The 15,433-nt window shown below is 50.8% G+C and overlaps 1 protein-coding gene and 1 long non-coding RNA gene across 10 annotated transcripts in view; one reads left to right on the top strand and one right to left on the bottom strand.

The window, feature by feature from the left end:
* Positions 1-15,433, bottom strand: part of LOC135918615 (presenilin homolog) — a 98,936-nt gene that overhangs the window by 45,412 nt on the left and 38,091 nt on the right. For 2 of the 9 annotated variants that reach the window (XM_065452231.2, XM_065452230.2), the window contains exons 2-3: positions 14,862-15,110; positions 12,749-14,116 (exon numbers count right to left, since the gene is read on the bottom strand). The exons of 1 other annotated variant lie outside the window; for it this stretch is intronic. In XM_065452231.2, the coding sequence (XP_065308303.1) occupies positions 12,860-13,945 (1,086 nt within the window). In that variant the 5' untranslated portion in view covers positions 13,946-14,116; positions 14,862-15,110 and the 3' untranslated portion in view covers positions 12,749-12,859. Of the gene's footprint in view, positions 1-5,255; positions 9,547-12,748; positions 15,111-15,433 lie in introns of those variants that run through there. 6 more of the 9 variants (XM_070538627.1, XM_070538631.1, XM_070538628.1 and 3 more) reach the window with 6 other exon arrangements.
* On the top strand, positions 3,223-9,441 carry LOC135918616 (uncharacterized). Its single transcript, XR_010569709.2, has 2 exons — positions 3,223-4,177; positions 5,153-9,441. It is a non-coding gene; the product is annotated as an uncharacterized lncRNA (long non-coding RNA).

The following is a 15,433-nucleotide window of genomic DNA, read 5'->3' as shown; positions in this document are numbered from 1 at the left end:
CTTATTGGCCTCGTACGTGGACAGTAACGTCCTCGCAGTAATCGACGGTCCTCGCAGGTGAGCGTAAATTTTTAAGGCGAAGCTTTCTTTCACTGCCTCCCGGAACACTTTCCACCAAAGCCATCCACAGGGACCTGTCGAAAAGTTTGGCTACACACTAGGTGTGATAGCAAACGATTTATGGAGCGTTCTACCGAAGAAAAAAAAAGGAAATGAAAGGGGTAGTGTAGCCGAGCTAAGGAACAGCGCAAAGCATCGAGTGGTGAGTGGAGGCGCGCCTCTTTCCAGTTGCCTCGACTAGTGCATGCCCACAAGCGATATTGCTATCCTGCACGTCTCCTACATCGAGGACGGGTTCCCTTCACCTCCTCCTATTTCGTCGGGATTCCCGACTCCGCGACTATCGCATCATGCCTTTTCTCTCTCTCCTTCCCCCAGTGCAGGGTAGCAAACCGGACGTGCTTCTGGTTGACCTCCCTGCCTTCCCGGTCTCTCTCTCTCTCCCTCTATCTCTCTCTCGCTGTTGCAGTGCCATAATACACTCTATAAGTGATACAGTGCACTTCCCAAGGCGGTGCTGGGCGCTCAACGTTTCACGGGGACCTCCTAGTTGACACCGCTACTCCAATAGCTATTGGTCCGCCGTCGGTGGCATAACGTGTGACGTGGAAGAGCCATTGCACGTGACGTTACTCGCCCATCGCCGCAATGGCTATGGAGGAGAAGGACGGCGTCGACACTTGGCTTTTCTGCAGTTTTTAATACTTTGCAGCACAGTCACTGCGTAATTTGCGCACCATCATTAACCGTTTTCAATGCTCAAGCCTGATGAGGGGCCTTTTAACGTGCACCCAAAGCACAATACAAAATTGTTTTTATTCATGTATTTGTTTTTAATTTATAGCCCACATCCCTACGCAGCCGTTAGCTAAAGTCGACCCCACGACTGAATGCTTAAGAAAACGAATGTCACTGCCTCTGAGCACCCGTGACGGTTGCGTGTAAGGACCGACAGCTTTGAATCGGATGGTTTCCCCCTTGCGATGTTCGGTCATCTTGAAAGCTGGAGGCTGCAGCGCCTAGCGGACCAACAGCCGCAAGTGAGAGGCAAGAATTGTTCCCTTAGCAGATTCGCTGACTTCGGCTTCAAGCCAGAACAGGTGCCGTATAGAAACGCCCGAATTACCCGTGTACGGTGTGACACTTCACCACCACCTTGTCGCATCTGCTACGGCGCAACTGGTGCTATTGTGGAGCGTCATTCTCGCCGCGTTGACTGTACTGCTGATTACGCTGCTGATTTGCGCAATTTCTCCAGGTCACCGATTTCTTTTTTCTTCAATATTTACTAGTTTAGAAAAAGAAAGAAGTATAAGAGAGCTCTCAACGGCTAATAAATTTGGTGATCTGTAGGACAGATGACAGTCGAAAGCGGCAGAACATCAGGATACCTCTTCCTGGGAAATTGCCTGAGCATTACCGATAGGACATCCTCACGCTGCAGTCACTGGCTGATGCTCTTCGCATATTTTTTTTTATATATATACTAAGCTACAGACACCGTAGCTCGAAGCGCCTTACAAATAGAGGAGCCCTTGCGTTCAGCCTTTGCAAGGTTTCAGTAAAGGGCCGTTTATAGTCCGACGTAACTCGCGCGCGCGCGCGCGCTCGCGCACGCTACGTTACGTTGGCGAAAACAACTCCTTCTATAGTCTGACGCACTGCAGCGCCGACGTAACCGGCGGCTGCCAGCGCGCCCCGACGTGTCCGGCGCAGATTTGGCTCCTGCTCCATTCGCACGCCGGCGCCGCCGACTGCATCGCCCCACAATGCATTGCGCGCGAAGAAAAAGGCGCCAACACAACTCCTCAGACGGCTTTTGCGGACGGCGCGCGACTTGGCGAACCTTCTGCGCATGCTCCGAAGATAGCAGCCTACGGCGCGCGCGTTGAAGTGTAGAGGGGATGGCATCTCGGCTGGCGCAGCGCAACCGACGTAGCGTGACTGACCGCGAACGACGCTCGCCCGCGCGCCGATAACGTCGGACTATAAACGGGCCTTAAGCCGGCTGTCATCATTTCGTTAACAGGAACGCCGGTGGTCATCATTTCGAAGTGCCCCAATGTTAAAGTGGAATGAAAGGAAAAAATAACCTCCACCCGTCTTGTAACCCGAAGCTACCGTGTATACAAAGCTAACCCATGCCGGTTTCTTCGGAAAGAAATCTTTGTAACTGAAGGATAATTAGTCCTGACCCAGGTTTTTTTTTTTGTTTTCAGCTGCAATGCTTTCTTTCTAAAAAGAAACCCCGCATTGGTTTCCTTTGTAGCTTCCGTGCTGGAAGACGGATGGATGCCAATTTTTTATTTTTTCCTTTCGTAAATGATCCTACCCCTTGCGGGTTTTCGTAGAAATGATTTGCCATTCAAGCGGAATGTTAAAGGTTTCGTGCAAGTCTCATATTTCATCCATACGTAATTTTATAAGTTTTCACAAATGGCATGAGATTTCAACCTGACCTATAAGGATCCAGCATACGACCTGGCTTCGAAACATGAGAATCCTTCAAAGTGCGGCGAACACAGTAATGCGGCCATTTATATCCACACGGACCCGCCGCTTCATAATGACAGCGATTATGTGGAGTTAAGAAACTAAGAGTGAAATGCTGCAGTTCCTGACGTCTTCAGACCACAGTGACCAAGTGTAGTCCCAGTGTGCAGCTCCGGATGTAGATGTAGAGCCTAGAAGTTAATAGCACATACACCCACTCTGAAGGATTAGCCAAGGACCTGATAGTTCAATATACCATAAGCAAGAAATGTCAAATAATTCGAATGAAAAGGTAGACTAGAATCAAGAGTTAGATGAAGCGGCACCCTATGCCTTCGTTCTTCTTTCTTTTCCTTCCATAGACCCCTTCCCCCTGTGCAGGGTAGCAAGCCGAACGCACCACCTGGCTGACCTCAGTACCTTTTCTTCCTCTCTTTCGACAAAGGCACCTTGAGACAGCTACTCGCAGCGCTGTCGGTTACTATTCGTCTTGATGCCAGAGTCTCTCGTTTGTTTTTGCCCTGAGTTCGGCAATTCAGAGGTATGCTTTAGTAAATTAGTAGCGATGACGATCCGTATGCTATACGAAGCGTGACAATTTTTGCAATTGCCCGCAGGTGGGGTCTAAAATCGAGGGCCTAAAACTACGAAGCGGGCGCGCGCATGAGGCGAGAAGTTGGAAAAGAAGAAACGGAAGAAGAATCTGGGGCGCCCGAATGTCGCACCGTGGCGTCTGTTCTCCGAGTCGCGCTTGTGCTCACGTCTCATCGTTAAGCCTACAACGACACCATCGCGCCTGTTTCCTCTCGGCGGCACTTCGTCACCGGCGTAAAAAAACTGCACTGGAGGCCGCACTTCCGCACTTCTGCCTGCAACGCTGGCGGAGATGGAGCGACATGCGCGCGCTCAGCCCGCAACTCGGAACACGATGCGAGTGACCATCAAGACACCGCCGGGCAAGAAACGAGCTCCTAGCAAGGAGGCCAAGAAGCAGACGTTGCGGCCGCTGTCTCGCGGTGCTTCGTCAAGGGCAAGGGCCGTGGCACTGAACAAGCTGCCTCTCCGAGACCGTTTCCTTCTCTCCTTTTCCATTCCCCTCATCCTCGTTTCGTTCAGCCTGCTGACGTTCATCGCCGGCCACGTCATAGCGAGGATGGTGGGGCGCGCCAAGGCACGGAAAGCCGAGAAGATAACCGCGGACGTGGGCATGCTCAACGCTTCCCGCGAATCAACGGCCACGTCCGAAGCGGCGATCTCGATAGCGACCGGAGCGACGTCTTTGGACGCGGCAGCGCCGCCCAACGCGTCTCAACTGGTGGTTGGAAGCGGCACCATTCCTACACTGATCGACATTGATACCCGTAAAGGCTATCGGCTCGAAAGTCTTGGCGCTTTATTACCATTGCGCCGAAGACGCTAGACAGCGGCCCTGCACTACCGTTCGACGATGTGGGTGCGTCGAGTACCATCCGAAGTGCTGCTGGCATGACGGGCGAAGCTACGCCCGCCGAATTAGCGATAATTATCGAGTACCATGACCGCTTAGAGGCACTCGACAAGAACACCGCTACGAGCACCACAGCTCGTGACATGGAATCCGAACGGAAAGCCTACATTACCAAAGGTATCCCGAGTCGACGGCACATTTTCTAAGCTATTGTACTATACTGAGGAAAAGGTGTAAAGATCATTATGCATAAAGCTCTATTCGCCTTTACTTTATATTACTCATTTGTACTGTCTGGAGAACGACTTCTGTTCCCAACATTAAACATTGCACATACTACAGCAAGAGATAGTTTAAGCGTTCTTGAGTGCTTTGTAGACCGCCATTATTAGTCGCTTTTCAGTAAATTAGTTAGGTTGCCAATACCCGACTTTACGGCAGGCACACAATGAACAAATTAGAAATTAAAGGGAAAGAAATGGTATGTTCCAGAGTTTACCTTGCTTAAAGCGCGACAGGACCACATGTGGTATTTGCTTTTGTGCAGATTCGGGACATTCCGTGACGTCAAAGTTAGGTGATACGATGCGTTTCCAGTTACCACATCTGCAGAGTGGCATGGCAGTCCATTTGGTCCCAATCTTATACTTGCATTTATTTTCATACATTCCACTCATTTTTCCTATTTTGGGGGGGGGTCTTCTTCATCATTTATGCCCATGCGCACGTTTGAACCAACTGTTTGCCCACTGGTGCTTATTATTTTCTGTCTACATTGTAACAATGTTGTCACGGCTAATTTGCACCTGTTCAATACCTATTGCATTGTAACATCGCTGTTGTAAACGCAGTCTACACGTATTCCTGCAGAAGATTGTGTCGATGTTGCAAAAGCCAGTTACTCGCGTTGGTTTCTACTAACCATACATCAATGTATAACAGCGCTTATATCACGATTTGTCTGCCTGCGTTTTATTTTTCTACTCTTTTGACGTGCACACTGTTACGCCTCTTGCTCTGATTCATTGCTTCCTTCAACACTCATTCTAAATTCTTTTCTTGTCCTCAGTCATCCACATCATTGCCTCTATATTAGATAAAGCTCGCAAACGAGTGTCACATAGCGTCGAAAACATAATGCCCCTGCTGCAGGTCCTGAAAGAACGGATATGGTACGGACAGCTACGGCAGCCGTCTACACCGCTGCCGAAACAAAGACGACAAATGTCGCCAGAGCTGGGGACACCGCACTCACCGTTTCTGCCGAGACAAGAGCGCCTGCTGGCAGATCCGACACACCACCTGGAGATGTCCGCGGTGCTCCCGGGTCTGGAGATGGGAACCCATCTGGAGGAATCGTCGCAGACATCGTCGATCCCTACCACAACAAGGACGAAGGCATCACCGACACCAAAACCGGTGATGAGACCGAAAGCAGCGATCTGTCGCTGATAGGCCCCTCCCCTCCAGACTACACGACAGCAACTGCCCTTGCACCGTCGTCCACCACCGTTTTGCGCGCAGCTTACCTGCTCGACATTCCAGCGATCGACGACGGTATCTCGGTCCCCACTGCAGTCACCGGCGTTTACCCAATCGAGAACAGGAGTGCATTTATCACAGCGATACACCAGACCGAGATCGTCGGTTCAGCGCCAATGCAGGGAGTCACTCGATCAAAGACCAAGGGTAAAGCGGAGGGCAGAGGCGCACCCGTAAGCAGGTCAGCGACGAGCACGCTGGCAGAGTGGATGGTGACACAGCAAACGTGGGTGTCAGCAAAGTTAGGTACGCCATCGCTCTCGGGTACACGAGCTGAGGTAGCCGAACAACCGCGTGCAAGACCGATGCATGAGACAATCAGGTCGAGCCGTACGCGAGTGCCATTGAAAAAAGGCGCCCTCTTGGAGAGGACCACGACAACGGAGACGCCTGGGAAAATGATAACACCGCAGTATATGCTCATAGGCAGGTACGGTACGATACCGAAGGACGAAGAATTTCGCTGGGGCCTTTTCAACAGTACCGAACCTGCAACACCCAGAGCCGCTTCCCGGACAGAAATCTTTATGTCCAACGAAAGAATCGGATATGCAACCAGCCAAGCGAAGGCTGCATCCATAAGCTCGAGTACGGGTGGAAACTCTGCTTCTGGTGACACGATGACGGCTATGGCAAAAGACGCAACTGATACCAGTGTTAACATCAAGCAAGGAGGGACGAGCAGCCACGTTAATGAAATCGAAGAAACTGCTTCACGTCCGAATGACGCAACTCAGTTTAATGGTATCGTAACAAATGAAATTCCGACTGAAAAGTCTAAAAGCACTGGCGTCAGCAAAATCAGTGCTGTGACGAGCACCATCCCTATATTTGCTACCACAGAAAACCAGACAGGAAAGCTAAAAGGTCTTGACGGAGTGCATGCTGCTGTAGAAACGGGATGGAGTAACGAAACAACCGTTCACGGGGCCACAACGCCGTCTCAAGATTTTAAGAAAGAAGCAATCTCTTCTCGAATTTCTTCTGCTAGCGAAAATTCGCTTCGGAAGACGTTACGTCAACAAGATACTGCAGGAAACACTACGAGCAGCCCTGCGCTAAATGAATACGGACGCACAAATGTCGGCATTTTATATACAAACGGAGAGGTACGTTCCGAGGATACAAATGTGCCCGCCATGCTTGTCAGTACTCCAGGCATCAGTCGCGATGCATCTGTGCACACTACAGCCGCGGGTACAGACGTAACAAGAGTGCACATGGCAAGCATTCGCAAATCGGGCACTGCTTCCACGGTGAAAGCAAAGTCGGTGTTGCCGGGCTATTTCCGCACCGGCCCCGGCATCAATCCAGCGACAGTGGCTTCTGTTAGCGCACCGACTGACCACAGCATCACTGAAAGTGGGACTTCAAGAAACCAACGCAAGGCATTATCGACCACTGCCGTATCCGTAACCGCAAGAACTGCGAAAGAGATTAGTACACCGGAGCCTAGTACGCATTTACACAGCTTCACGGCGACGTCAGGTGTTCAAACTCCCGTGCCCCTGCCTGCCACAATCGATGCACTCAAGGATAGACAGCGCGGCCAAGCATTCACGATCATCACGTCACCTATCGCCAGCATCGAAAACAGAGAGACTAACCATCGAGAAGCCACAGTTTCTTCGCAAGCTCGCCACCCTATACACAGCGTCGGGAGGAACACTATAATTCCAGCAATGACCATCCAAACTGCTATGACCGGCAATAGAGGGACTACTACAACGAAGTCAACGACCGCCACTGGAGAAACTGGCACGGGGTGTCCGTTCGAGCCTCTGCTTTCGATGAAAAGGCGTCACCCACTTGGCTGAATAAAAGCGGTGCTCACATTCCCGCGAACGCAACCGGTGCAACAATCGAGGCCACCGAGAACCGACCGACTGTAACCACCGAAGAAACTTCTACGGTTACTAATACCGATACGAACGGCGTCCGCAAAGATGAAAAGGGAAACCTCATCGTGACACGAGGGACGGGAGAGAGCCAATTCATTGCAACTAACGAGGCTGCCAGTACTGGCACAGAGAGAAACAGGACTGCAGAAGCGAAGACTGCCAGTAACGGCGACGAGGGTGTCACGGCCTTAACGACAGCGACAAGCGCCGCCGGGACGCCGACGCGAAATAGTGAAGAGAGCGCGGACAGTTTGACCACCACACGCGGCTCCGTATTGAGCGACCCCAACACTGAAACGCCTACCAATCTTGCGACTGCTCCGGCTAGTCCAGGCGGATCTGCTGGCGCCAGCGAAATCAAAACATTCCCTGCCTGGCGCATTAATGACGCTCTCAAGGCAAATGCGGGCAAGTCACTGGCCACAGTGGGTCGTAAAACGCCCGTTATTGGCTACACTAATGTAGCGGCTAGTGAGACAAAGGTGGAGACTGCTTGGCGCATCCTAGCTGCTGTGACTCGCCTTTCAGTGCCCGTCATGACCAGCGCATCCGCAGCCAATGGTGACGCTGTGCCGAGAAGCTCCGCACAAGATGCGGGCGCCGGGAGGAACGCGACCTTTCCCGCTATGATCATCCAAACTGCGATGACCGGCAATCGAGCGACTACTACAACGAAGCCAGCAATCACCACTCGTGGAAGTCGAGTGGTCAGCTCCGTCCCAATATCTGTCTTCGATGTAAAGGCGCCACCCACTAGCCTGAATAACAGCGGTGTTCAGATTCCCGCGAATACGGCCGGTACGCCACCTTTCACAGCTGTCCTCGAAACACGCCGGTTTAGTCTACCTGAGGCAATGACTACTGACAAGAGAATTTTGCCTGCCTGGCCGATTCGATCCGCCGTAACGAGACATCCGACGCCCGCCATCGCAAAGTCATCCGCAGCCTCTCGTGGATCAAGGCCGGTTAGGTCCGCTCGAGCTGCCGGTTACGGGGAGACCATGACCTTTCCCGCTATGCTCACTCAAGCTGCTGCGGTGAGTCATGCGGTGCCTATGCTAACAAATCAAGCCACTGACATTCGCAAGGCGCCTATCTATAACATCGCTTATATATATGGTGTCGACAGGAACCCTATTCGCACCCGACCTGCCAAAAGCGCAAAGACAGCCCGCGCTGGCGCTTTCGGCCCACCGATAGTCGCTGCCACACGCAAAGATTCGAGCACCAGGCATACTGAAGCACGTGCTAGCGATAGCAAGAACACAACAGTTTGGCACTTTCGTGATATTCGAATGCGCAATCCACGTCCAGTTTTTCGCAGTTCAGCGCTAGACGGCACACCAACGTCCAAGCGGGGCAAGAAGGCCTCTGCAGCCGCCAGGCTGCTTCAACGTGCTGCAACGACCCGCACAAAGCGAGCCACTGCGAAGGGTCAAGCCTTTGCCGGTTTCGAAACTCTGCGGCCTCGCTTCTAAGTCAACACTGTAAGGCTGCCCTCGCGCAGTGCTTGTTCGTTCGCACCATCTTCATAGCCTCCAGGCCAATAGATTCAAAGACTCCAACTTGCTGATTTCTTTAGTGTGAGCTCTCTTTGGTGATGACTCTGCTTCTTAATCCAAGAAGGACTCTGTAGGTTTAACCAAGCCTAACAAAAAAAAAGTGTGTTGAAAATATACCCTAAGGCAACCAAGCATACCTGATGCGACCTGAGGCCAAGGAAGAAACTCATGTTTCTCGCCGTGACGTCCGCCGAAGCCAGGAATGTCAGCCCCTAGTACTGCAGCCGTGTAAAGTACTCTTACAGCGACACGTCATTCGATAGCGCGACCCACTTCGCCGCTCTCTTCGACGTCATATTCAAAACGCTAGTTGTGACACTTCAGTCAAGAAAACGAGCGCGTGGAAAGTTAACCTTCCCTTTTTATTTTGAACGCGAACTGGGCGCACTTCAAGGAAGCTGTGGTGCAATAAAATGTCTTAATTTTTTGTTTTAAATATATGCGATATGAGCTCGCCTATGTCAAACGTCCTTGAATTGTGTCATCGGTCTCACTGCTACGTTATGCATCAAGTTCATGCAATAAATAAATTCCGAACGTTTCGAAATTATTGGTATTTTGAAATTTGAGGCATTTTTGTGGCACTTCATTGTATTGATAACCCTAGCCATGGAAGTATTCTCGTATTAGAAGTCATAGTTCTGCGGAAACCCGCAAGGTGGAGAGAAGTAATTACTAAAGAAAAAAAAATGAGACATCCGCCAAATCGTAGAAATAGTTACAAAGGAAACCCATACGGGCTCCTCGAAAGATTCACGAAAGTTTCACGATCACCGCAGAAACCACTACACAGCCTACACCTGCCGACGACGTGTCATCGAATGACACGCAACCTACGGATAATCACATCGAGTTAACAGAATATGCGAACGAAAGCATAGCGACCAGCGCTACGAGCGGTACGGCTGCAGACCGCACTGAGGAAGCGTTCGTCGTTACCGCCTTGGCCGATCTCGTCACGTTCACTGAGACCATGACCCAGTCGTATGACCTCGTCCAACACTTCAGCAAAATGAATTCGCAAGATATCACGGTGGAAACCGATGCTCCCTCGTTAAGCAACGACTCCAGCAGCCTAATTATTTAATCGACCCTAACCTCGACGCCTGGCACATGGAGCAACGAAATCGGAAGTACCAGAGGGCAAAACACTTTACAAATTAGCGTAGAATGAGCGAATGCACATGAAAGGTGTGCTCCTTTAAATACCATAATATCGCAGGCTATTATCGATGTCTTTACCCTTTAAGATTCTACATCTATGAGTGATACTGTTCTCGCCTACACTACAAATAACGACGCTGACGCCGCCAATTTGGTGGGACCCACGCTTTATGTCTTTCGTGAGACGGGAAGCCACAACAAAGTGCCTCTACCTTACGCGTCTTGTTTCGTGGGACCAATCGTCAATGAAGAAGCCACGCATGTGGTAGCGACAACCCCAGCGGCACCCACGGAAACCAATATACACGATTCTACTACAGTGCTGGAGACGAAAGACACGACAAGGTATTTCCTTGAAAGAGTGACGTACATGCGAGAAGAGTAATGAGTTTTGAACAAAACTCTGCCGCCAAAAGATGCCGCCTGCATGCGAATCACGCGCATGCTCCGACGCAGGCGATTCATCTTTGTTGTTCCATACATAGAAAGATTCAAGTCAAGATGAGACCCCTTTCAAAACGGTGCGGGTCGCAGTACAACGCCTCGCTTCCATAGTTTCAGCCAACATAATGCTGTACACTACTAACTATTATTCCTCATTGAGCTCGGTTGAAGTCCTCGCTTCCTTTTATGCGCATTAAAATATCGTAAGTAGATACATAAGCGCAAGTTGTTCTGCAGAAAAACAAAACGTGGTTCGAGGCAATTGCTCTTTCTCGGCGACGTATACTTCGCAGATTACTCACAACAATGACATTAACACGCTTTTCAAATAACCTGTAGAAGTTCGTGCTGCTCTATACATAATGTGTCACGCAGGCGCTGATTCATCACCTCCACCATTCACGTACGCCATCGGGGCCCATGGTGAGCGGTTATTTGAATTCAGATGGCTTATTTCTGCTTGTGAAGCAATCGTGATTACGAACATGCACACACGCTAGAGCTCGGCGCATAAAAGGCAGGAATCTGTGCGCGCCCACTGCGGAGTTCAACACGTCTCATGCTCAGCCGCAATCGCTATAGCTGTTCAGAAGTAGCGCTCTCTGATCATTCAAAAAGAACATCGCAAGCAGTAGAACGTACTAGTGTTCTGCAATATAGAAGTTGTTCGGCTTTATTTTACTTTACTGTCGAGAAAGTGGCTTACCGGGTTGCACCGAAAGTAACACTGAAATTTGTATCACCGACACTTTTAACGCTTGCACGTGTGATTAGAGTCTTGGATTTCATTTTTAGGTCACGTGCGAATAACGAAGTGTGGGCAACGAGGGAAGGTTTTTCACGTCCACCTTTGACAGAGGACAGTTAAAAAAAAAGTAAAAATTCACCCACGACTGCATTGCTTGCTATATATATATCATAAAGGGTATATATTTATCGCTGTAATAGTCTTATAATAGCCTTGCATACACTTTCGTTGTCGTTCGATCGCCAGTTTCAAGGCCAATCACTGGTCTGGAATAATGTCTGTGGAATAACCATCATCACTTCGGCGCCTCGTTGGTATTATGCTGTTGCCTGCTAGACCCTCCGCGGCCGCGCGGTGGCTAGGAGTGGAACTGCTGAGCTCGAGGTTGCTGGTTCGACCTCGGCCGCAGCGGCAACATTACGACGGGGGCGAAATGCAGAAGCGCTCGTGTACTGAAGGCATTTGCACGTTCAAGAACGCTCAGTTACGGCTCGCGTCGTAATCCGATCGTGGTATTGCTCGTAAAACTCCAGAAATTAGCTGTCGCTCGCCAGCTCCAATTATGCATCACCTGTAGTGACAAAACAAAAAAGTTGAGCGTAGAAGATGCTATCTCCATTTCGTCAACTCTACGTAATTTCGCTAAGCACTACCGAAGGACGTAATGCGCCGACCCCATTAACGTTTTGACTGCACCATATTTGCTAACCCTTTATTTTAACTTCAAGTAATGTCAAATTCAAAAAGAACTTCTTGTACTAGCTCGCGTGTAGTGTGCGGTTAAACTGGGAGTGAACACACGTCTGATGCACAAGAGAGGCAGCGAAATGGAACAAGCGCTCGTCCTCCCTATTTCGTCACCTAACTTGCTTTCATGCTCCAGAGCGTGTTCACATCATCCTATAGTTTTTTGAGGCGTGCTCACACGTTGTAAATATTATCTAAATGACGTGAAGACGCTGCTTAAGATCAAGTGTTATTTCTGAGAATTATACCATGATCGGCAGAGCTGAAACAGCAACTTGTCACCTTTAATTGTGGCAACCATGTAAACTGACTGCGAAACAAGGTCTTTATGCGTGTTTCTGTGTTTATTTCTTTTTTATCGCTTTCTAGACTCCACAGAGGCTAGCTGATGCCTGCCAATGATGGCGCATGCATGGTCTTTGTGAACACTGAACGTAACAAACAAAAGCTTTCACCTTTTGAAACCTCGCGTTGACCATGCGACTTACGGCCTTATTTAACGTTAGTTCAGCTATACCTATGCCATTTCAGAAAATGATTATTCTCGACACATATAAGAAGCTTATAAACAGCTAACGATAACTTTGGGCAGCGTGAACGCCTTAAGGTCGTCCCCTTTTACGACGAAGAATGACAAAAATTGAGGTGGTTCTTGGTTTACTGCTTAACGTGATCGTATATCTATCTCACTGCTATTCTCTATAAAAAAAAAAGGCAAGTTGGCCGCCACAGCTGCAAGCGACCGCTATAGTTAAAAAACGGTCCCGTCCACGACATCGATGAAAGGTTCGGCGAGATAAAAGCTGGAAAAGTAGGCCGCGATACCCAGGCCGATAGACAACGGCAACGCAGGCAGCGGTTTCTGAAAATACACCAGCAGCGAGAGGGTGAGCAGGATGCCCACGATTACGGCCACGTAGCAGGCGACCACCGTCAGCGCGGTGCCGTGTCGCGACGCCTTGCCCACGAGCACGCTGTAGAAGATGAAGTCTCCCAGGCCCATCTTCATTCCCTGGTTGCCCGGCATGTCGTCCCGCGATTGCCGCTCTGCCTGGCGCCGTTCGGCTCGGCGCCGGTGGGCTCTGCCGTGGTGGCGGCACCTGTGAACGCCTGCGGTGGGAGGCAACAGCGGCGACGGAGCGTCCTCCCTGTCCGCGGCGACGCCTTCGTCGCGGCACTGGTGCGGCCCTGCCGCGTGCGACTCTCCGCGATTCTCCGGGACGACAGAACCGGCGGCCGCGGAATTCGGAGTCGACCCGGTGGAGGTCTTCGCATCGAACTCGTTCCGACATCCTCGCGCCGTATCAAAAGAGCAGGGCGGATCGCTGGCTTCCTTTGGATCGCTAAATCGGGGCAAGTTGTCTTCTTTCTTCGCCGAAGCCGTCGAGCGCTCCCGGAAGGTGGAGGCCAACCGCGGGTCATCCGCAGCCGCCTCAAGGCAGGAGCGAATCGAAGCCGCTACTTTGCTCGTGCGATCGGCGCACTGGGAAGTCAGCGTTGCCCTTCGATTTGGAGGATCGGACGCCGAATCCGTGGGTAGGAGCTCCTTGTCGGCGAGCGAGTGATTCGAGCCGGCAGCAGTCTCGTGGGACGAGCGGGCGCCGATGGCGTAGCACCACGCGGAGGACGTGGAGAACACGAGAGCCGGGAAGAGCGGCTCGTTCCGCTCCTTGGCCGTCTCGAGCAGGATCCGGAGCGGGCCCAGGACGCAGAGCACCGCGAATATGTCCCACACGGAGACGAGCACCAGGAGGATCCACGACGTCCACTCGGGGAAGGACTCCTCCAGCGCCACGGCCATGAGCACAGATATGTACACGAGGTAGCCCTGCTGCATGAGGAACGGCCCGTCGTGGTACAGCGACGTGATGCCGGTCACGCCCACGTTCCATATGAACAGCGAACACGTCAGGTGGTCCAGCGGCGCGTTGAAGTAAAAGGCCAGTCGGCCCAGGTAATACTAGCCCGTCAGGAAGAGCAGCACGCCGCTTCCAGTTATCATCCAGGCCTGCATATACGCACAACTAACGAACAAATACTCGGGAACAGTGAGTGGCCACTTAGGACTGCGTTGTATACTTCACTCACCGATCTATAAAAAAGCTTAAATGTTTCTCATACGTCGACAGCATTGAAAATCGTATCTTCGCTATTACGATATATATAGTTATTACGAACCCCTTTAACGTATGCAAAGTATGCTGTTTGCTGTTCGGGTATGCTGTTGCTCTGCTAAGCACGAGGTCGCGGGATCGAGTACCGGCCGCGGTAGGCGAAATGCAAAAACGTCCGTGTCCCGTACATTGGGGGCACTCCAAAGATCTCCTGCAGGGTGGTTAAAATTTATCCGGAGTTCCCTAACTACGGCGTCCCTCATAATCAAATCAGTGTCTTCGGACGTAAAACCCCAGATGTAAGACCCCAGGATTCAGTGCAACGTACAGAAAGTGGTTCCTAAAACATGTGTTGAGGATTGTAAACACAACCAAAACAGACACATTCAGGAGATCTGGCATCATACCTCGTACTTTGTACCGAATCCTTGAAGTCTCCCACAGCACGTAACAGGACGTTGATAATTTACATTTGATTAAGAATATGACCAGCAGCTTGACAGTTGGTAAACTTCATGTGTTCCGGAATGGCTGCGCACACTGATGCACGTTAATTGAGGAATAGGGAAAGGGATCTATGCCGGTCACTAAGGAAACTCAGCGAACGCTATCCCGACGGGTTGCATCACGCATGCTCGCCTTGATGATGTTGTAGTGGCCCCTCTTGTATAGCAGCACCAAGGCGCAGTTGACGATCACGATCATCACGAGGAAGCTGAAGGCATTCCCGAAGGAATTCATGAGCACGACGGTCTCCGCGCCTGCAGCGTCCTCCGGAAAGCGAATGTAGCCCATCTGCAGGTAGTCGTTGTGGCTCTGCTGGAGGACGCGCGTCAGCACGCTCACGCTCAGCATGCAGATGGAGACGGCCACGATGAGCGTGATTACCTGGTGCACCAGGGCGGAAGAGTTATAGTACCCCTTCACTGTCACACAGTTGTACTGTGTGCCAACACTTGACACTTACAAGCTACGCTTAACACTTAACCCTCAACACTTAACTCCTCAACACTTAAACTCCACAACACTTAAAAGCTACGCGGCTTCGGTGCCACCCGTTCCGTTATTGTCTTATTGGAAATGTGCCAGTGGATTGCAGCGGTTATTCTTGAACACGTTACACACCCTTGAATTTTAATTTTGTCCTATCAACATGACTAGTTGGCCAGTTACCTTCCTGTGCGTGCGTGTACCGAAGGCATTCGTGTAAT

Source organism: Dermacentor albipictus, chromosome 5 (assembly GCF_038994185.2).
Source record: "Dermacentor albipictus isolate Rhodes 1998 colony chromosome 5, USDA_Dalb.pri_finalv2, whole genome shotgun sequence".
NCBI classification, from domain to species: Eukaryota; Metazoa; Arthropoda; class Arachnida; order Ixodida; family Ixodidae; genus Dermacentor; species Dermacentor albipictus.
The sequence above is the reverse complement of the archived record's forward strand: the minus strand, read 5'-3'. Positions and strand labels throughout refer to the sequence as shown.